Source organism: Monodelphis domestica, chromosome 2 (assembly GCF_027887165.1).
Source record: "Monodelphis domestica isolate mMonDom1 chromosome 2, mMonDom1.pri, whole genome shotgun sequence".
NCBI classification, from domain to species: domain Eukaryota; kingdom Metazoa; phylum Chordata; class Mammalia; order Didelphimorphia; family Didelphidae; genus Monodelphis; species Monodelphis domestica.
In genome coordinates this window covers 141,709,986-141,732,378 of record NC_077228.1, presented here as the reverse complement: position 1 = coordinate 141,732,378, position 22,393 = coordinate 141,709,986, and the positions used below count along the sequence as shown (strand labels likewise).

The window sequence follows — 22,393 nt, the reverse complement described above, 5'->3', positions numbered from 1 at the left end:
CCTTGGTTCTTGTCCCTTAGGAATTTACATTCTAGTTGTAAGTGATATAAAGATGGACCAAAACCCCCTTCCCCCATCTGGCTGGACTGATAGTAAGGACTAACCCCACTTGACAATTAGGGAACAGTTGTGTATTTGCCTTATAAGGAGTTGACTTAAAAGTACAATAACAGACCAATGAGAGATCAATGTGGGCTGGAGTAATTTAAATTTAAACAAGAGCTTCTTCAAAAGTAAAAATTAAAATTTTCAAACATTTAGTATTTTCTAGGAGGAACATTTGAAAAGAATCTGGTTAACTAAAAATTATCCCTACTTTCTATCAACTTTTATGTAATTACTTTAATCTCTCCATATTTAAGAATACCACTTTATATGCTGAAACTGAAAGCAAAAGGAAATCCATCCCTACAAGAAAGAAATCTATTAACTTTGGTATCTGCCCAGAACTCCCAATTTAGTCACAAAAAATTCTCTGGTGGTTGCCCCAGAACAGCTAACAAGGAGTGTGGGAGGTTGCAGCCTATATGGTAATTCATCCTCTAGACAACTTGCTCAACCTGATAGCATTTCATTCATCTTACTTTCGACCCTTTTTGTGGTGCACAATGTGAAATCTTCACAAATTTATTCTTCATAAGATGATCAGAGAACAATGACATCTAAGACAGGAAGTTCCTCCAGGGCCAGAGAAACATCTCCAGGATGAATTTTGTTACAGCTAAAATGGATTTTGGTCTTTTACCTGTTGATTACAACAACAGAAAGTCTCTCCTTAGAGGACAGCCCTTCTTTTCCTATGTAAACATTATCAGTAAGTATTATGCCTAGGAATGAAAGTGAGTTTTTCAACTGTTCTGAATCCATATGGGGGATGGGGAACATTTTATTGGGCTGAACTTAAAAAAGAGGTTCAGTTTGACAATATAAAACTTACCAGTACCATCTTTAATAAGTTAAAAATACTTGAATTTAAGTTCTTTACAACACAATGCAGTTTTAGTACTTTTTGAAAGAATCTGCCTCCCAACATGATTAGTTTCTGGCTCAATTACAAATTTAAGTTAGTGAGCCCAGGGCCTGTACATGTTATTCTTGTGCAGGAATCTTTCCAAGAAAAATAAAAATTAGTATTTTAACAAGGAAAAACGAAGCCGATTTGCTTTACTGAATGACCTCTGTACCATGTAATTAATAGACCATTATTTAGTATTAATATAATCAGAATACTTGTGTATTTTTCATGAGACTGCTGAATTAAAAAATATTTTGAGCATTATTCAAATGTCCTCCTAAAAAGAACACTTACTGCACACTGATTAAAACCAAGTCACAAATGTCTGCTAAAAAAGAAAGGCTAAAGTTGAAGCTTTCACAGCAACTTGGGGCAGAAGAACGTGACAAAGAATTTTTAAAAAGCTAAGCATGCGTTTCGACGTATGCAATCCTGTGTATTGCAATATGGGCGAGTTGTTGCTATGAGAACCTTATGTTTTGCCTCCTGGCTGGTATCTGACGTTGTAGCCTAGACAACACCAGTGCCAGTGTTTTAACTAGAGCTTGGCATTTGACTACAGCTAGCGCTCCTCTCCTTCAGGAACATTAACTTAATGGCAGATTTCCTCCCGCTCCCGGCCCAGTTTTCCATTGAAGTCGCCGCGCCATCCAGCTTGAGCTTTTTTTTTTTTTTAAACTTCGCCCGCCGGTGAAGAGAGCATGGGTGGGGAGGGACGGTTGCAGGGAAGGCCCGTAGCTCGGCCTTCGGGAGTCTGCTCCTTCCCTCGGGCCCCCAGGCTAGGGAGTTCGGGGAGGAGCAGCCCTGGTGCGCGCCCTACGTGGGCTGCTAGCCACTGGGAATGGGGTGGGAGACAAGGAAGGGGGAGGGGCGGGCCCCGGGCTACATCCCGAGTCAGGCTAAGCCGGTCACTGCACCTCTTATGCGGTTCCAACCGCCCTTTCCCCCCTCCCCCCTTCCCCAATCTAGCAATAAAAAAAACAGCTATCCCGGGTAACTCCTGGGAGGGAGGAAACAAGCGGGAGAAAGGTTGGGGCGGGGGAGGTCCCCGGGTGGAAGGCGGGAAGAGAGGGCTTTGGCGGCAATTACCTAACAATACCCCAGGGTCTGGGGGGGAAGGGAGGGGCCTATGTTTTTTGGGGGGGAGGTCCGCAGAATGTTAATGGAGGGGATTTTTTTTTGGAGGGGGTAGTGCTAGTCTTTGACTTCCCCACCTTCCCCCATGACTAGAAGAACGTCCCTTCTGGAAGACTCTGGGGCTAGAGCAACGCCGGGCTTGGTGTCTCCCTCCATTCCCTTCCCCTCCCGATCCAGGCGGTTCTTCTTTCCCGCCGCCGCCGCCGCCCAGCGCCACCTGGCATCTCCAGGGCGACCGGGCCGTCAACAAGATGGCGGAAGAAAAAGACAACGGAGGTAGGAAACCTCCTAGGGCAGGGAAGGGAATGGAATGGAGGGACCGGCCTGGCTCCCACAGGTTCTTCCAGCCCTTCGGGGAAGCGCCCCAAGGGGATCCCTTTTCTATACTCCTTTGTATGCACCACTCTCGGGGGGGGGGGTAATAAGCGTCGGGTACCGAAGTGGGGAGAGGGGGAGGCGGTGACCTTGGCCCCGCCCAGCGCAGGGGGAGGGAAGCCTCTGCCCTCCTCTCCCACCCCTCTTTCTCATCCCCCCCTCCCTTCGTCTTTTTTCCCCACCCCAAAGCCAGGCGTGGTGTCCTAGTGCGACGCCTCGGCGGCTTCTCCCCCGCACCCCATCTTCCTCCTTCCCTATTTTTCTTCTCGGGTTCGGAAACTGCTGTGGGCTCGGGAACAAAAAGATGATGCCTCGGTAGTGACATTATGGACGGAGATTGCCGTGACCGTTCACTAGACCCCAGGGTTCAGGCTTCAGTCCATTGAGATTCCTCCTAGATCCTCCTTCCCCCTATCAATCATCGCCCCTGCGCGCTATGCCTCCTTCTGTCTGACGACCATTTGGCCGCACCATCTTGCCCCCTAGGAAGGAAAGTGAGGGCGGGAGCAGAAGAGGCTGCGGCGGTTCCCTCCCCCTCTGCGCCATTTAGCTCCTGCTCAGCCGCGCCTCTCTCCAGCCCTGGGTTGTCTGTGGAGAAAGAAAGAACAAGTCTGGAGACTCGGTGGGGTGGGGAGGAGGAAAAAAACACGAGTACACACGCTAGAACCCATACCCTCCCCGAGATAAGTGCGTTAGGAAACCCGGCCTCAGAGGTGGAGCTGCTCGCCTAGAGGCCGTCCCTATCGGGACTCTTCCCCTCTGCAATCCCGAGGTTGCTCGCGCGTCCGGGCTGCTGCTGGCCAGCCTCCGCGCTGCTTTCGCTGCGTGCGCGGGCCCACGGCGGTCTTGCGGCCTCCATCTTAAGTTGTGGATAGCAGACATGATGGCCTCTCTTCCTCTGCTGGGTTCACCACACAATAAAGAGGGCCTTAAAGCTAAGAAACTGCGGCTCCGGTGAAAAGATTAGTCATTCTCGACCTTGGGGAGGGGGTGGGGAGCCGCAATGTAGCCGTTACAGTCCAGGAAGGCCACAAAAGAACCGTTTTTTAATCCTTCCGGGCTAGATCCTAAAACAGGCAATCGCCATACATTAAAACAAATACAACAAAAAAACCCTTCTGCACTAAGCACTTGGAAAAAACGTCCCCCTGGCTCTTGTGCCTAAACCCTACCTATTGCAAAGATAGCTTTTAATGCAAGTTGTCTCCATCTCCCAATATTTCCTGCCCCTCCATTTTGGTGCATATATTATTGATTCTAGTTTATTCTGTCTATAGCTTATTTTCACATCATTGTTTTAATGTCTCCCCATTTAAACCGTGAGCTCCTCCGGACCTGAATCTTTTTTTTTTACCCTTTTTGAAAGCCTTTTTGCAAAATGTCTAGACAGTGCCTGGTGTGTATGTAGCAGGTGCTTAATAAATGCATTTGGATTCTTAAAAACCCAGCCTATTCCTTCTTGTGTATTTTAAATATGACTGTTGATTTGTTCAGATTTATAAATTATTGTATTGATTTCCCCATTAGACTGAGTTCCTTCAGAGCAAAGAATGTTTATTGGCTTCTATCTTTGTATCCTCCATTCTTACAGTGCTTGGCATATATGGTTGTTTTTTCTTCAAGGCTTTATTTGGAGTTTTCTTGGAGTGGTTTGTCATTTTCTTCTCTAACTTATTTTCCAGATGAAGAAATGGAGACAAACAGGGTTAAGGGATTTGCCCAGGGTCACACAGCTAGTAAAGTGTCTGAGACCAGACTTGAACTCGGTAAGATGAACCTTCCTGACTCCCAACCGAATGCTTTATACATCTTGCCAACTAGCTGCCTGGTATATATATACATATATATATATATATAATAAGGTGTTAAATAACCACTTGTTGACAATTTGAAATCCAGTATATAGGTTATTAAATCACTCTTATATTTTAAATATTACCATAGTTATATATTGAAGTTGATAAACAATTTGCACACTGAAAAATCTCAGCAAAGCAATTGAAAGCAATATTTATTAACATTTAGCACCTTAAAAATTCAAAACAGATTATCAACATTTATGGGCCCTCAGGTTAGGCTGTGGAAAGAGCTGTGAAATTAGGAACAGTGTGAACTTGGGAGTCAATCACTTAATTCTCTCAGCCTCAATATTTTCATCTGTAAAAGGACAATGGACTGACTATATGACCTTTGAGGCCCCTTTTTGCTCCAGATATAAGACCTTGCTGTGTCACAGAAAGTCAGTTGAGAGGGCATCCATCTAGGACAGGGGATAGAATGCCAGGCCTGGAGCTGGGAGGACCAGGGTTCAAATTTTGTCCCAGAGATTTACTAGCTACCTGGGCAAATCACTTAATCCCAGTTGCCTAGCCCTTACTGCTTTTATGTCTTAGAACTCAATACTTAGTATGGATTCTAAGATAGAAGGTAAGACTTATTTAAAAAAAAGTCAATTGAGACTCAAATAAATTTATCTATTTTCAGTAAAAGTAATATTTGTATTTGTAATTGAATCAGACTCTGGCCTAAAGTAGTTTACATTCTGATGAAATTTATGAATATTGATATGTTACTTTTCCTAAAATAAGCAACTATCTTTCAGTGACTAGAAAGTACAGTGCTACAGTATATACATCCCAAGAAATAACTTATTTTTATATTAATTTTTTTAGCTATACAAGGAAACTGGAATATATAATTTTAGAAGCATAAGGAAATTTACAATTGGCATGCCACAAATTGGGCCACTAATACACTGCTGGTGGAGTTGTGAATTAATCCAATCATTCTGGAGGGCAACTTGGAATTATGTGCAAAGGGCTTTAAAAGACTGCCTGCCCTTTGATCCAGCCATAGCACTGCTGGGTTTGTACCCCAAAGAGATAATAAGGAAAAAGACATGTACAAAAATATTGATAACTGCGCCCTTTGTGGTGGCAAAAAAATTGGAAAATGAGGGGATGCCCTTCAATTGGGGAATGGCTGAACAAATTATGGTATATGGTAGTGATGGAATACTATTGTCCTGAAAGGAATAATGAACTGGAGGAATTCCATGTGAACTGGAACAACCTCTAGGAATTGATGCAGAGTGAAAGGAGCAAAACCAGGAGAACATTATACACAGAGATTGATACATTATGGCATAATTGAATGTAATAGACTTTTCTACTAGCAACAATGCAATGACCCAGGATGATCAAGAGGAACTTAGGAGAAAGAACTGTGGGAACAGAAATGCAGAAGAAAAACATATGGTTTGATGGGGATATGATTGGGGTTTTGATGTTAAAAGATAGCTCTATTGCAAATATGAATAACATGGAAACAGGTTTTGAACAATGATACGTGTATAACCCAGTAGAATTGCTTATCAGCTGGGGAGGGGGAGAGGGAAGAGGGATGGGAAAAATCATGCATCATATAACCATGGAAAAATATTCTAAATAAAAAAAAACAATCAGCATGCCACAAAAGAAGGAACAGTGAATACATAATAAAAATCCTAGGTTTGAGTATCATTTCCACCATTTATGTCACAAATTTTTAGCCTTTCCAAATCTGTGTTGTACTGTGTATTAAATTAGACTAATGATAATACTATTTCAGACGTCCCTGGATTATAGCGAGGAAAGCAATAAAAACATAATTTTAAAAATTATTTTAAAATATTACATTACACAGTATACTTATTTATATAATATAATTTTTATTATAAAACAAAATAAAAAAAAAGCTATTTTCATTATTCTAATCCCTTTTATTTATAGATAAGGATTCTTTACTGTAAGGGTTAAATGACTTTGCCTAGCTAGGCCTTATAGCTAGTTAGTTGGCTGCAAAGCAGGAAATAGAACCTGGTTTGATTATTTAGCAATGACAAGTAGATTTGTCATCAACTGAACAGGTTAATCATGGATATTTGTGTGCTAATTTTGCTGTGATATAGTAAGAGAATATTTAAAAAAAAATTTAAGTTTCAAGCAAGGACTTGAGAAGTCATTTCTTCTTTTCTTTAGAACAATGGCCAGTAGAAAGGATGCCGAATATGAGATCAGAAAACCTGGATTTATCTAACTATGTTATCGCATATTGTGGGACCTTGTATGAGACAGTAGACTTCTCTGGGCCTCAGTTTTAGGTTGAACAAGGTCAGATATCTGACAGCTGTAATTCTGTCATGTGAAGTGATTATTCCCAGAGTGGCAAGACCAGACTGGGAGTCAGTAGCTTTGGCTTCTAGGCCTAGTCATTAATTAGCAGGCTTTAGGCTAGTTATGCAATCTCAGCCTCATCTTTAAAATGAGGGGTTTGGACAAGACATCTAAGGTCAGTTTTAGCTCTAAGATGTGATTCTTAAAACCCAAATATCTGCTCATTTTTTTCCCATGACCTTTCTCTTATGTCACATTGACTCCCATCTAATTTGAAATATGTATATATACATATATACATACACATATATATATGTGTGTGTGAATATGTGCATAATTACTTAAAGGGTATGTTTTTTAAATATATAATTTTAAAAAATTTAAAAAAAATTTTAAAATTTAAATACTTAAAGGGTATTATTTTTCATTTTAAAATAAATGAGTCAGCTGACCTATAGGCAGCTAGGTAGTATAGTCAGTGAAGGATTGGGACTGGAGTCAGGAAGATCTGCATTCAGATCCAGTCTATAATAATTATGATTGCTTCTTCAGTTTCCTTAATGTAAAATGGGGATAATCCTCATAAGATTGGTGTGAGGGTAAAATGAGATAATATTTATAAAGTACTTAGTACAATGACTGGCACATAGAAGGAGATTAATAAAGTGCATGTTTCCTTCAACTTTTTGCAGGGAGGTGGGGTGGGGATTGAATAAGAGAGAGACATCTTTTAGACAATAGGATAGTATTCCTAGGAACCCATCCATATCTCTCTAGATCTTTCTTCTCTTTATCTTCCTTTAAGGCTCTGCTCAGGTCTTCTTTCTGATCTCTAGAGTTACTAGTATTTTTTTCCTCTTCAAAATTTTGACTTGCGAAAAAGCAGTGGAAATTATAAAGAGATGTTAGGGTCAATAATGTCAGGAAAGGGGGCAGCTCAGTGGATTGAGAGCTAGGCCTAGAGATGGGAGGTTCTAGATTCAAATCTGGCCTCAGACACTTCCCAGCTGTGTGACCTTGGGCAAGTCACTTGACCCCCATTGCCTAGCCCTTACCACTCTTCTGCCTTGGAGCCAATACACAGTATTGATTACAAGATGGAAGGTAAAGGTTTAAAAAAAATAATATCAGGAAATACTTTCTTTTTTAAAATTTATTTTATTCCAGTAACAAATTTACACATAAGTTTTCCAAGGTTACATGATTCATGTTGTCTCCCTTCTCTTCTCCCTCCTGCCTCCTGGAGTTGACAAGCAGTTTCACTTGGTTATACATATATATATTTAAAAAAAAAAATTTTTTTTTAAACCCTTACCTTCTGTCTTTGAATCAATCTACTTAGGTATTGGTTCCAAGGCAGAAGAGTGGTAAGGGCTAGGTAATAGGGGTTAAGTGACTTGCCCAGGATCACATAGCTGGGAAGTGTCTGAGGTCACATTTGAACCTAGGACCTCTAGTCTCTAGGCCTAGCTCTCAATCCACTGAGCTACCCAGCTTCCTCCTGGTTATACATATATTATCACTCAAAACCCATTTCCATATTACTTGTTTTTATAAGAGTAATCTTATAAAACCCAAACCCTAAATCACATACTCAAATAAACTTATGATAAATCATGTATTTTTATTTGCATTTGTACTCCCAACAGTTCTTTCTTTAGATGTGGATAATATTCCTTTTCGTAAGTCCCTCAGAATTGTCCTGGATCATTGCATTGCTATTACTAGTAAAGTCTCTCACACTTGATTGTCCCACAATGTTTCAGTTACTGTGGACAATGTTCTCCTGATTCTGCTTATTTCGCTCTTCATCAGTTCACATAGGGATCTTCCAGTTCTCACTGAAATCATCCTGCTTATCATTCGTATTCCATCACCACCATATACCACAATTTGTTCAGCCATTCCTCAATTGAGGATTATTTCCTCAGTTCAGGAAATACTAATTCACCATTAGAAGTATTTTAAAGTGGAATGGGCTTCCTCAGCAGGTAATGGCCCTCAGCCTGTATTGGAGTTCTTCAGGATGATTGACCACGTGTCAGGTTTCTTTTGTTGGGGATTCCTTTCAAATATAGGTTATGCTAGTTGGTCATTCAGGTGACTCAAACTCTGTTTTGCATCACCTCCTTCCTCCCTTAGTGGATTACAAGTTCTTTAAAGGGCAAGAACCATGTTGCTTCTGCTTTTCCATTTTCAGCATCTTTCAGAATGCTTTTCCTGTGGGAGACAGCCACTTAATAACATTTAACAAATGTTAAGTGTAAACACCTGGCTGTACCTTGAGATCATCTACAAGCTGGGAACTTAGAGCAGGTGAGAGAGAAAGATGGATGAGAATATCTCTTTGGCTTTTGCTAAGTCTGGGGACCATTGATCAAAATTTGCCCATGATTTTGTAGGCCTGAATATTTCTTCACCTTATACAGATCTCAAGATCTCAATGTATCTATAATTTATGGGTTTAGAGCATGGTTTGAAGCTCTGAGGAGTGAAGAGATTTGACCTTTATTACACAGCTAGGACAAGTCAAAGGCAAGATAGGAACTCAAGATTTCTGATGCCACCTTCTTTGCCATGCTGCCTCTGAATTTTGATGTATTAGTGGGCTATTCAGATTGAGATGTCCAGCAGACAGTTAGAAACTTGGGACTGGATTAGTACAGTGTTTTGTAAATCCAAGAACATGAACTACTTGAGGAAAGGATTCCTTATTCAACAAAAATTGCTGGGGAAATTAAAAAGCAGTTTGAGTAAAAAAAAAAGTTTATTGGAATACCTTATACCATATATTAAAAGCAGTTCCAAATGGAGCTTAGTATATAAAAGGTTATATCATTAAAAAATCAGGGAAAATAGGAGGGGGGCAGCTCCATTCCATGGGCAAGGTCCACCCTCACTTGTGACTCCAGATGTTCCTGACAGGTGGTGAACAATCAGTCAAAAAAATAACAAATGGAAGACAGCTTAATCATTACCGCCATGGGAATGCTTTGCATCTGATAGCTGCTCCCCCATCCCCAGGCCTTGTGTTTATTTTTATACACATTTTCATGTCACACAGCTACATTACCCAACACACATGTCCAAAGAGAGATAATTAGAAAAGTGATACATTAACTTTTAACAAATCACTTGATTAACATTCTATATTCTTGTATTGTGATTATAGATAGCATAAAGCTTCCATACAAGATAAATGATTTCATCACAGGTGGCATAATTTTCTTATTACCCGTGAGAAGTTTTGAGCTTACAAACAATCAAGGAAAATTACTTATTTTTTTTTTACAAAATGGAATAATCAGAAGTTCTTAAAAGACAGTTCAACAATCGTATCATTGAGGTTGAGGTTCCCATTATTGGGAACACCATTCAAATTTATAATGTTCATTTTTCATGGTTTACTAGGGAGTTTCTGAGTTACTGGTTTGTGAAATCGAGTCACTGAAGCATATTTAAGCTTAATGTGCCTATAAGTTTTGTATGGGCCTTTATAATTGATTTGTGTGTTGGCTTCATGAGAATAATAGGTTTCTGTGAGTGGGAAAGTTCTGGACTTGGCCTGTAACTGTGGTTTCACTTGGGATTATGAACCTAAGTAAAAGTTAACCCATGATAGTCTTTTGGGATAGGGTTTGAGGGTCTGATCTTTTGGTGATGTTCTAGAGAATTAGGGTACAGGTGTTTTGCTCTTGCATTACTCCTTCTGAGACTAGGGGGAATAGTAAGTAATCATGTCAATTTCATAGGTAAGGGGCATTGATGAGAGAGGTCATGTAAGGGGGACTGAGTGGGCAATCACATCTTGCCAAGGGCCACTCTGTGGCCTCTTTAGGTACCACTAGTGACTATCAAGACGTCATTGCTTGACAGCTCCCAGTAGCTCCATGGCTTGGTGGATAGAGAGAGGCAGGTCTGGAGATTGGCGGTTCTGAGTTCAGATGTGACCTAGATACTTTCCAGCCATGTGACCCTGGGCAAGTCACTTAACCCTACTTGCCTAGCCCTTACCATTCTTCTGTCTTGGAACAAATACTTAGTAAGGATTCTTAGACAAGATAAATGTTAAAAAAATATAGGAAATGGGAACTAAATACCATTTACAATTATTGGCTGAGAGAAATTTTAAACAAGGGATAGAGGTGATCATAAAAAATTTAGATTTTTTTTATTATAGAAGATTCAAAAGCTTTTGTGTGAACAAAATCATTTCAGCTAGGATTAGAAATCATCAATGGAGAAAAGTCTTTGCACTTACATCTGATAGAAGTCTGATCTATAAATATGTAGGCAATTAACACAAATATATAAGACAAAGTACCATTTCCCAAATACAGTTGGATAAAGGATGAGATAAGAGTAAGTATACCTTCTATAGAAATATGTCTTCAGCCCTCTAGTTTATTCTAGAAGCTGACATCTTATCTGATCCTGACTATAGTTCCTTGAAGTTCTTCTGGATACCTGCAGGATTTTTTCTTTGTTATAGAAACTCTAGATTTTGTCTATGATTTTCTTGAGAATTTTAATGCTTGTTTTTTTCTCACAAAGCACATTTTTTTTGTTCCAAATTCTCTTCCTACTCTTATCTACCCCCCCTCTCATTTTTAAGGCAAAGAAAACAAAACCTATTATAAATATGTATAGGTGTTTTTTTTTTTCAGAAGGTGATCAGCGTATTTATCTTTGTTTTGCTCACTGGTTATAATAGATATGGCCAATTTTAATTTATGATTTTTTAAAAATATAAAATTCAGGATTAAAAAAATAATTTCCAGGAGTCTGATGATTGTTACCTTATATCTCCTTGATCCTATTGGGTAGTTAGGTGGTGCCATGGATAGAGTGTTGGGCCTTGAGTCAGGAAGATTCCTCTTACTGAGTTCAAATCCTGCCTCAGATACTATCATGGTGATTCTGAACAAGTCTTTTAACCCTATTTGCCTCAGTTTTTGTCTCTGGAGAAGAAAATGGCAAAACAAATAACTTCAGTATTTTTGCCAAGAAAACCCCAAAAAGGGTTACAAAGAGTTGGACATGACTGAAAAACAAACAACAGTTACAGTCTTCAATTTTTTTCAGTCTTTTAATATTCTAATTTTTTTCTATCTTATGAAGTCATTAATTTCTATTGTCTATTTCAGTTTTTTTTTCAGTTTTTTTTCATGTTATTTGAGTAAAGTTGACCATTTTCTCTTCTAGGTTATTTTTTCTCCTAATTCAAGAACTTTTATTTCATTTAAAATTTATTTATTTATTTTGGTATTCATGTAGTCTTTTTTTTTCCTAGGAAGTTGAGGCTGGAAAGAAAATAAAAGGAATAAAAAATTTTTTTAAGTCTCTGTCTATAGTCTTATATATACTTATATATCATATACTTTTTCCTATGCAGAATTTTAGAGCACCTAGCAAAGTGAAATTTGTTGGGTATAAATGTAAAGCCTTGTATTTACTTTGGTTCAAGAAAATAAAAATCTGCCAAGGTAAAGGGTAGTAGTTCATGTAAAGAAAAAAAAAAGAGATTTGAGCTTTTACAGACTCAGTATGAGCTGAAAGCATGAGGTGGTTGTCAAAAAAAAGCTAATACAGTCTTAAGCTACAGAATAGAAGAAGTATGTTTCTATTGGGGGAGGTAATGGTATTTTGTACTATTCAGTTTCCAGAAGGAAGGAGTATTAGGGAGAACCTGATCCTCGCATTTGAAAAGACATTGATAAACTGGAACAAGGGTGATTAGGATGATGAACTGGAAATCATGTCATACAGACATTGGTGTAAGGAGCTAGTTCAATGTGAAGACAGTATCTTTAAATATCTGGAGGGTTACCTCAAATGAAAGATATTTAAGCAATGGAATTTTAGAACTGCAGAGGATTACTTTCTCATTAAAAAAAAAAAAGAATAACCTGAAGCACACAAAAGTGATTTACCTGATGTCACATAGCTATTTAGATTTTGCTTAGTCTCTTTAGTTCCAAAGGGGACAGCTAGGACTGATGGGTAGAAATTTCAGGGACAGATTTTGATAGAAGAACTTCCAATTAATTAGAACTTTTTGAAGATAGGATTAATTATTAGATTAGGTAGTTTGTTGTTGCCTGACACTGAAAATGTTTATACAGAGCCTGTTGGATCACTAATAGGGGATGTTTATGGATGGTACTCATCTATGAGGCAATAAGGTACATCAGATTATTTTTTTCCACTTAATTTTTTAAATTTGCAATTCAAACACTACCACCAATAAAAAAAGGGTATTTACATATATATAGCAGAACACAAACAAGGATTTTATTTGAAACCATAAATCTCCATTTCATATAGTTTGCTTAAAAAAAAGTAAGGTTCATGTTAACTTTCAAAACTGTCCAGTTTGTGCTTTTTCCTATTTTCTTTTGTGCATTTAGAAAAGTTTTATTTACCTTTTAAAAAAATCACTATTTCCAATCCTTGTCTCTTCTGCATTCTATCCCTCATTAAAAACTGGGAGGGGAGAAAAAAAATCTTTGTAACAAATAAAGCTAATCAAGCAAAACGAATTAAAATAGTGGCCATGTCCAAAATGGACGTTTCTGGGTCTTGAGTCTTATCACCTTGCCAGATTTTTTAATATCCTTTTCAGTTCCATGACTCCATCTATTCCCAAGTAGGATTTTCATGATTTTTTTGTGGCAGAATCTTTTCCCATAGGTACACAAATCTTAAATTATGTCATTGGGAAAATATGATTTGTTTTACAGAAATTTGGCTAATATATAACAAATATATCATTTGTATTCTGTGCATCTATTGAAGTGAAATAAATATGTAATTATACTCCCCAAAACAAGATGGATTTAAGTGGCAGCATTGGAAAGAGAGACCCCAGGATGTGGAAGTCAGGGAGGACCTGACTTTAGGAATGTTACTTTTCCTTTGTGAGACTCAATTTCTTCATCTGCAAAATTAAGGGATCTTATTAAGATGTTTTCCAGCTCTGAATCCTTTGATCCCACCAGGAATCTTTATGGACTAAATCTTGGAATCAAAAGATGTGGGTCATAGATCTCTGCTATTTATTTGCTATGTGATTTTAGGTATGCCACATTCAGAAACTCAACTTCATTTGTAAAATGAGTATGGTTGGGGGAGGGGGAGGGGGCAAAGCTTTGTAAACCTTGACTTGTGATCTAAATATGAATCACTACTATTATTATCCTTGACCTTGGACAACATAACTTGGAACACTGCCTTCTCCTTAAACTAATCCAGTACTCTTTATCAGCTAGATTTCTTTACTGCTTTGATTTTCTATATTTGTCATATCTTTGTTGTTTTTAGGTTTTCGTTAGATTCAATTTAAAATACATTTAATTTTAGTAGTAAAGGCATATCTAATTTAATCACAATAGAATTACTGAATTTTCATCGGGGAGAGATTGTGTCAATATAGTGATTACATAATGGTACTATATATCCAGTTAACCCTTTTAATTTTACAAAAGAGAAAATTGAAGTCTGAAGATGTTAAGGGACTTGGCCAAGATCCCTCAGCAAATGAGTGTTAGAACTTTTGCTAGGAGGAGCCAGCCAGGTCTTCTGGTTTCTAGTTTACCGAATGCTTTCATTAAATATGTTCATTTTAAGATAAAGTTTTATTTTAAATGAATGAATCTATTTTAAGGAAACTTGTGGCAAATTCTCTTATAAAGTGAATCATCAACCTCTAATTGATCATTTTTTTTATTTGCATTTTTGCTTATGATGCTGATATCTAAAACTAACTTCCATTAAAACTATTCTTGGGGGTGGCAAGGTGGTTCAGTGAATTCAGAGTCAGGTCTAGAGACTAGACAGGAAGGTCCTGGGTTCAAATATGATTTCAGACATTTCCTAGCTGTGTGACCCTGGGTTAGTCACTTAATACCTACTGCCTTCCCCATTCAGCTCTTCTTCCTTGGAACCATTATAAAGTATTGATTCTTAGAAAGAAGATAAGGGTTTAAAAAAACAAACAAACAGCAAACCTCTGTTCTCCAATGTTACATTAATTAGTGTTCTGGAAAGAGGATTTTGTATGTTCCCCAAATAGAGAACTTGAATCTTTAAAGCCCTAGAACCCAGGCAAAAGCACTTGAAGGTTTGCAAAGAGCTTTACAAACATCATTTCATTTCATGCTCCTCAGAACCCTGGGAAAGTAGATGCCATCATTATCACTCCCAGTTTACAGAGGAGGAAAATGATTGAGACTGAGGTTCAATGACTGGCCCAAGCTGATCAGTGATGGATTTGAACAAGAGTTTGAACATCAAGTGCTGCCCAATATGTCACCTGAGCATGTTTTGAGAATACTCAAAAATGAAGTTAGCTTATTATTCCTACATATTTTTAGTGAGGAGGATGGCAGGATGTGTTATAGCTTTGGGTCCCCTAATAATGATGTTTTCTATGCAGGGAAAAAAGGGAAATGCTACCTGGGACAACATGAATTAATTTTTAATTTACTAGAAACTTCCTCAATCCTAGGATCCAAGAATTTGCCTGTGTGTACACTCCCATCACTGACATAAATATAGCTAACTGCTTCCAATCTTCAGTAGATTATCTCTGAGAATTGTTTTGGCTAGAAAATTCATCCACTGGCAGTCATGTGATGATGTGTTTCTATGGTCTTAGGCAGACAGTTCCTGAGACAACAGTCTGGCCACCAGCCTCATCAGGGAAGTATTTCCACCTAGATTGGTCATGGCAGTGTGTATGTGGCCTTACAGAACCAAGAGTTATCTCCATATCACTATGAGGGATCAGAGGAAGACTTTTGTGGGGGACTTCACCTGCTTGATAGTATTACAGTTTTTGTTGAAGATGAATAGCTTGTATTGGTAGAATACTTGACCATTTTCAAAGTGCTTTCATACAGATTAATTAATTTGATTTTCATGACTTAATTTATTCTCAGATGGATCTGTGATCATATCAATTCAGTTTTTCCCATTTACAATGCAGAATTCCTTCCATCTGTGCCTGCCTATCCTGCACAACCCTTATTCACAGAGAATTCCCCTGGTATGCTAGAGGCTCTCCTCAATTTCTCCCAAAGAACCTATATGTTCTAAAATATTTATAGCAGCTCTCTTTGTAGAAGTAGAAATTGAAGGGATGCCCACCACAGTTGGGGAATAGCTGAACAAGTTGTGGCATACAATTGTGATAGAATACTACTGAGCTGTAAAAAGTGATGTGATGGCTAATTAAAAAACAACAACATGGAAAGCCCTACTTGAAATTATGAAAAGCAAAATGAGAAGAACCAAGAAATTATAGAGAGCTATAGAATTAATGTTTGAAGAATAACTTGTGAATGTCTACCTCCAGAGAAAGAACTGATAAACAGAAACATGAAAGACATAGTTTACATAGACTTAGTTTTTTAGTTAAGTGATTCTTTTACTAGTAAGGGAGAGATGAAGGGAGGGAGATACCTGGGAATTTTAATGTGACCAACAAACAAATTAATAAAAAAATTCAAAATAAAATGGCTTGCAAAGCTCAAAACATCAGAAAAAAATGTATTTTTTTTGCTTTGGATGTCCTATATTATTTCTTGCTCTTGCCATATGACCAACCCATCTTTGTGACATTTTTGACTCCTGTTTTTCTTCATGTTCCCACTCATCCCAGCCTCTCCATTAATCTCTGTGTGCCAACTTCTTTGGAAGCAATGAGATTTCCTATCTTAGAGCAGCACCACTAAAATGTTAGCATCAGAGATGGGCCTTTGCCCTTATAGGTAATCGTAGAGAAGGATTTGTCACCCTCATTCTGCAATTGAAGAATATGAAGCCTATAGAGAACTTCACCTTTATCATTCACCCAGGGTCATTGGTAATTGGTGGCAGAATTAGGAGTCAAACCCAGGTCTCTTATTATTTCAAGTCTAGTGCATTTTCCCAATTGGAATCTAGTCCCGTGATGATAGGGAACTTCAATAGGTTTTGAAGCCATGATTAGTGTCTTGACATCCCTTCTCCAGATGTAGCTCTTACTCCTTCTCCCATCAACATAATACCTTTCTAATAATCAAGGATAATTAACTCAAATAACTGGGCCATTTTGAATTGTAGTGATAACGAATGGGTTCCTATCCAGTAATTTTAAATTGTAAGAAGGAAATTTAGAGGAAATGAAGGAATTTAATGCTTAAAATTCTTAAAAGTAAAAAAGAATAGAATTTTAAAGTTATTGTGATTAACCCTTTGTTGAGGTTTTAAAAAGAGAATGCAAGAAGAATGTGCCGCTATGTAAGGCTCTTTGGAAAAAACAAATGAAAAATAGATTGAGAAGGTCTAAATAAAAATGCTTCTTGGGAAAATATCATTAATGCAGAGAAATCTGTGTATTATAGATAAGACAGTTATACAGGAAAATTCATATAAACTTCATAATTTAGTGTGAATTTTGGATGCCTTTTTGTGTCATATTAGATTTCATGTAGAGATAATGAATTCTCTTTTTCCCTAGTCCTCATGATACCACACCTAAAATTATATGTTCACTTACTGTCACATTACTACCAGGAAATTGACAACCAAATGAAGGGAATTTGAAAGATTAAAAATAAGGTGCCAATAAGAAGATATATATATATATATATATATATATATACACATATATATATAATTTAACAATAAAATTATCAAATATGAATGTCATAGAGACATATCTTGATATTCTATTAGTATTTAAAGAGTAAATATGAAGACATGACTAAGTATTTAGGTTTGAACAGAGGTTACAACTAAGAAATAAGTGAAGAAAAATGTGAATATCAGAAAGGCTTAATGGTGACATCTGTTAATCTTAAGAGAAGTCCCATGATTTTTAATATAAAAATTAAATTATGCAAAGTACAAAGAATTAAATTGTCTAGGATCTTGAGGAATATAAGTGATAAGCTGGATGTCTCTTTTTCACCTCTGTTCTCAGTGCTGATGTGTAAAATTCCATTTCACATCAAATACTAATGTAATAGCTCTAAAACCTGGTAAGTTTTCTAATCAAAATTTAATATTCAAAAATGAAATATTCTAAGGCTTTTTGATAAGACATAAAACCATGTTTGTGTAATCCCCAGATTCAGTCCAATTCTCTCCAAAATTCTATTCAAAAATAACATGTTGAGAGATGATGAAATGAGCTTTTTTCCCCCACTTTTGAGTCAGTAGTTTGGATCTTGTGTAAATGTAGCTTTTTATGTTAGGTGGTTTTTCACAATCAGACTGGACTGAGAATTCTTAAGAATTTTTAGTAAAGATCAGACATGTTCTAGATTACTTTTCAATGTTTATCTAGTAGTACATGGCATATATCTTTGAACAGTAACATTATTTGTACTATCAGTTAATTAACCTTGAGGGCGTTTCTATATGCCTTTTGTTATATGCTTTCCACAGTTCTCATGGTAAGTCATCCCTTGAGACCTATTATTTTATCATAACTTCTTCAGGTAGGATTTTAAGTGCTTGATTAAATGCTTCAAAGATGTACACAGACTTTTGGGCAATGATGGTATATGTCTAATAATAGGAATGTTTGTTATTTCAGATTTTGTGAAAGTCAGCTTTCATTCTCAGATAATTCATCTCCCTCATTCTGATAATGATATCTTCAACATTTGTAATTTTGTAATTTATCTCTTTTGAGGTTACATTAGGAAAGTTATTCAATTTTCCTTTCCAACATTTAACTGTAATGCAATATTATATCTATTACCAGCTATCTGTCAAGAAGCTGTACTATTTTGTATCTTTGTATTTCTGTGACTAAAAAAAAATCAACAGATATGATTATAAGCCATAAGAAACCTTATAATTCATCTAGTTCAATATGTTCCTTTTAAAATATTCTTTTTTGATTAAAACATTTTAAATGAGTGAACTTGACATATATCAACAAACATGAACATTTTATACAAAGAATTAAAAAAGTTGTATGTGATACTGAGTCTTCTTATATACTTTTTTTTCCCCAAAAGTATATATTAAATTGAGTTAGAGAGTTCTAACACTGCTGATTGTGGTTTCCCTTTCTGGATTTCCCTTTTCTCTCTTCTGTTTATTTTTATTTTATTTTAATTAATTAATTTATTTTAAAACCCTTACCTTCCTTCTTGGAATCAATACTGTGTATTGGTTCCAAGGCAGAAGAGTAGAAAGGGCTAGGCAATGGGGGTCAAGTGACTTGCCCAGGGTCACACACCAATCACATGTAATAACAAATTTCTCCATAAATTTCCTGAAGTTATATGATTAATTTTGTCTCTTTCCTTCCTTCCTCTCCCTGTTTCCAGATCTGGCAAGCAATTTAATCTGGGCTATACATGTATTATCTCTTCTGTGTATTTTAAAAAATGTTTTATTGATCATTAAAAATTCCCCCCTATTTTTGATATCAGTATTATTATGCTCCTCTGACTCCTTTCACCTCCCCTCAAAAAGAATCCCTCCCATATTACAAATAAATGTAGCAAAATTAAATTCACATATTGGCTATATTTTATAAGGGATATTTTTTCTGCACGTCTAATGCATCACCTCTTTGCCAATAGGTGGGAATCGTAATTCATTATTGGTCTTTTGGAGTCGTGATTAGTCATTGCACTGATCATAATTATTAAGTTTTTCACAGCTTTTTTTCCTTTTCAATGATGGTAGCCATGGTGTAAATTGTTTTCCTGCTTCTGCTCATTTCACTCAGCATCAGTTCTATCTAGTTCAGAAAGATTAAGTGACTTTTCCAAAATTGCCTGGAGAAAAGGTGGGAAGAGTAGCATTAGAGCCCATAGGCTTCTTTGATGTCAAATCCAGGGATTTTTTACATTTCATCAGTCTCCTTCATTCCATATTGTTGGCCTTGTAGATAGAGTCTAATGTGAAATTATAAGGCAATGGAAAATATTCACTGTAGACTACTCTATGTTCCTGGCCATACCATGTCATTTAATAGACTCCAATGAGGTCTATAATGTCACAAAAACAAGTAGTAGTTATTTTGCACTTGAAATGATTTTAAAAATTATTTTATTTCACTGTAAGCATACTTTTGAGGAATAAATAAAAGTGAGGTAAAAATGAAATTCTTCACTTATAATTGAATCTATGAGATACAGTAGGTATAACCAATTTCTCTAAAAATTCAACAATAAAAACAGGTTGAAATGGTCTATTTTAAAGTGGACATTTCCTTTTGGTCCTGATTTTTTTGTCTTCTTTTTTCTTAATTAAAAATTTGTGCTAAGCAATAGCTTCATCTTTAAAGAACTTTTCTGAAAAGTCCCAGTAAGGATCTGATGAACAATTATGTAAAATAGGGAACAAAATAAATGTAAACAAACTCTGGCTTTGTCCAACTTAAATTTGACCAAAATCACTTTGTAATTGCACCAGAATAATAGTATAAAAGACATTTAAATCCCAGGCATTGTCATTGACTATATTTTTAAGCATTTTCATTTGGTTTGAGTATTTTTAAAAAAGGAATTTCATGGTTTCCATGGTGCAAGAGATGGCAGAAGATGTTAAAAATTTGGCTCTTAGACTGATTAAGAAGAAATCAATTGTAGAAGAAAAAGAAACTAGCTAGTTTTAAAAGACCTCTAACACTCATCTCTGTGTGTGTGTGTGTGTGTGTGTGTGTGTTTAAACTACACTGAACATATACTGTATAAACTACACTGAAGATATAAGGGGGAGCCAGGAAGTGCATTCAAATAAGCTTTCCTCCTACACTGAAACATGTTGTCGTGGAGCATCTTTTTTCTATCCCACGCCCAAAGCTGTACATTGTTTTCTCAGTCTCGATAATTCTTTTCAGAGAAGGAAACATCTTTCTTAAGCATTCATTAAAGGCAAACTACAGTAAATTAGAAAGCCAAGCACCCACATAAGTCAACATAAAGGTAAATAATTTAAATTTGAGCTACTGATTCTTCAAATTGAGATGAAAAGTGGTGGCATATAAGCAATGTACTATAGCTTTAAGTGTTATGTATATGGCTCTTAAAAGTATATATATATATAATGTTAAAATTAATTGGTTGGGACTCTGAAATATATTAATTAATTTGGTGGTCACCAGGGATTTAATTTCTAAATCCCAAAATGAATTACTAAAGTAAATGGAATTTATGGTATGGAATTTATAATATTTACAATAGAAGGAAGATATTAAGGAATGAGAGAGAGAGAGAAAAAACTCTGACTTCTTCTTATACCAGTTAGAATTTCTAAGTCCCAGCCAGGGGAAGAGAGTCTCAAGAAGTTGGGCCTTACCTGAAGGCTTCACGCCTCCAGAAAGGCAGGGTCACTAAGTCAGCTTTTCACTCAGCAATGGTGACAGTCTAAAAGAAGTCTGGGTGTTTGCCTTCCAGTTGTTCCTCAAGGGTCTGTCTTCCAGTCGCTCCTCCGAATCAGTGCCCGAATCTCGGAATGACTTTCTGAATGTCTGAGTCCCAATGGATCTGAATGTCTGAATCTGAATGTCCAAATGATCTAATGATCTCCTTCTGCCTTTTGGTCCTCCTTTTAAAGATCTTTTTCTCTTGTGTCACCTCCCCTAAATTTCACATCTACCAGTCACAGCAGATGCTTTTCTCCAGGACAGCCCATTCTTTAGTTCTTACCTTCTTTGGTTAGATTTTCTTCAGGTCTGCTCACTCTTTAGTTCTCACCTTCTTTGGTTAGATTATATCTTTTTGGGTTACTTAACACCTCTTTTGGTAAGTTTACCTTTTGTAGTTAACAACTTTTTGTGATTAATTCTAAAAATAGATTGTAGCTTAAAATTCTAGCTTCACTATTAAGGAAGAGCTAAATACCTTCATTGTTACAATCAGGAGATTATAATTTTATCTTCACAATAAAGAAAGAGCTAAGTATCTTCATTATTACAATCAGGAGATAGCTAAATTCAATCTTCAAAATAGAGAACTTTTTTTGATTCTCTCTCTGATATATAGTTTCTTTGTATCTTGACCTCTCTGAAGTTAGTCCAAGGGTCAAAAACTGAAGATTTGAATGGGATGAACTCACTGATAAAATATAAGTGGATAGCAGAGTGAATTAAAAACGAGAATTCTACTATATGTTGTTCATAAGAAACACATTTGCGCCAGGGTGACAAAAACATTAAAGGTAAAAGGCTGGAGCAAAATTTATTATGCATCATCTAAAGTAAAAAAAGTAGGAGTAGCAATCTTGATACCAGACAAAGCTAAAGTAAAAATTGATGTGATTAAAAGAGATAAGGAAGGAAATTGCATCTTGCTAAAAGGCAATATAAACAATGAAATAATATCTGCACTAAATAGTATAGCATCCATATTTCTAAAGGAGAAGCTAAATGAGATCAAGGAGGAAATAGATAGTAAGACCATACTAGGGGGGACCTCAACTTTCCCCATTAAAACTAGATAAATCAAACCAAAAAAAAGAAATAAAGAAATAAGAGAAGTGAATGAAATGTTAGAAAAATGAGAGTTAATATTTGGAGAAAACTGAACAGGGATAAAAAAGAATATACTGTCTTTTCTGCAGTACATGGTACATTTTCAGATTGATCATGCATTAGTGCACAAAAACATTGCAAACAAATGCAGAAAAGCAGAAATAATAAATGCAACTTTTCCAGATCATAATGCAATAAAAATTATAATTAATAAGGGTTCATGGG

General features: G+C 36.6%; 1 protein-coding gene across 2 annotated transcripts in view; it reads left to right on the top strand.

Annotated features, from left to right (window-relative positions):
• The first annotated feature begins 2,179 nt into the window (after positions 1-2,179).
• Positions 2,180-22,393, top strand: part of EFCAB2 (EF-hand calcium binding domain 2) — a 111,410-nt gene continuing 91,196 nt past the window's right edge. Inside the window, exons 1-2 of one of the 2 annotated variants that reach the window (XM_056816056.1) lie at positions 2,180-2,428; positions 4,210-4,293. In XM_056816056.1, coding sequence (XP_056672034.1) covers positions 2,404-2,428; positions 4,210-4,293 — 109 coding nt within the window. In that variant the 5' untranslated portion in view covers positions 2,180-2,403. The remainder of the gene's footprint in view (positions 2,429-4,209; positions 4,294-22,393) is intronic. The other variant, XM_007481522.3, reaches the window with a different exon arrangement.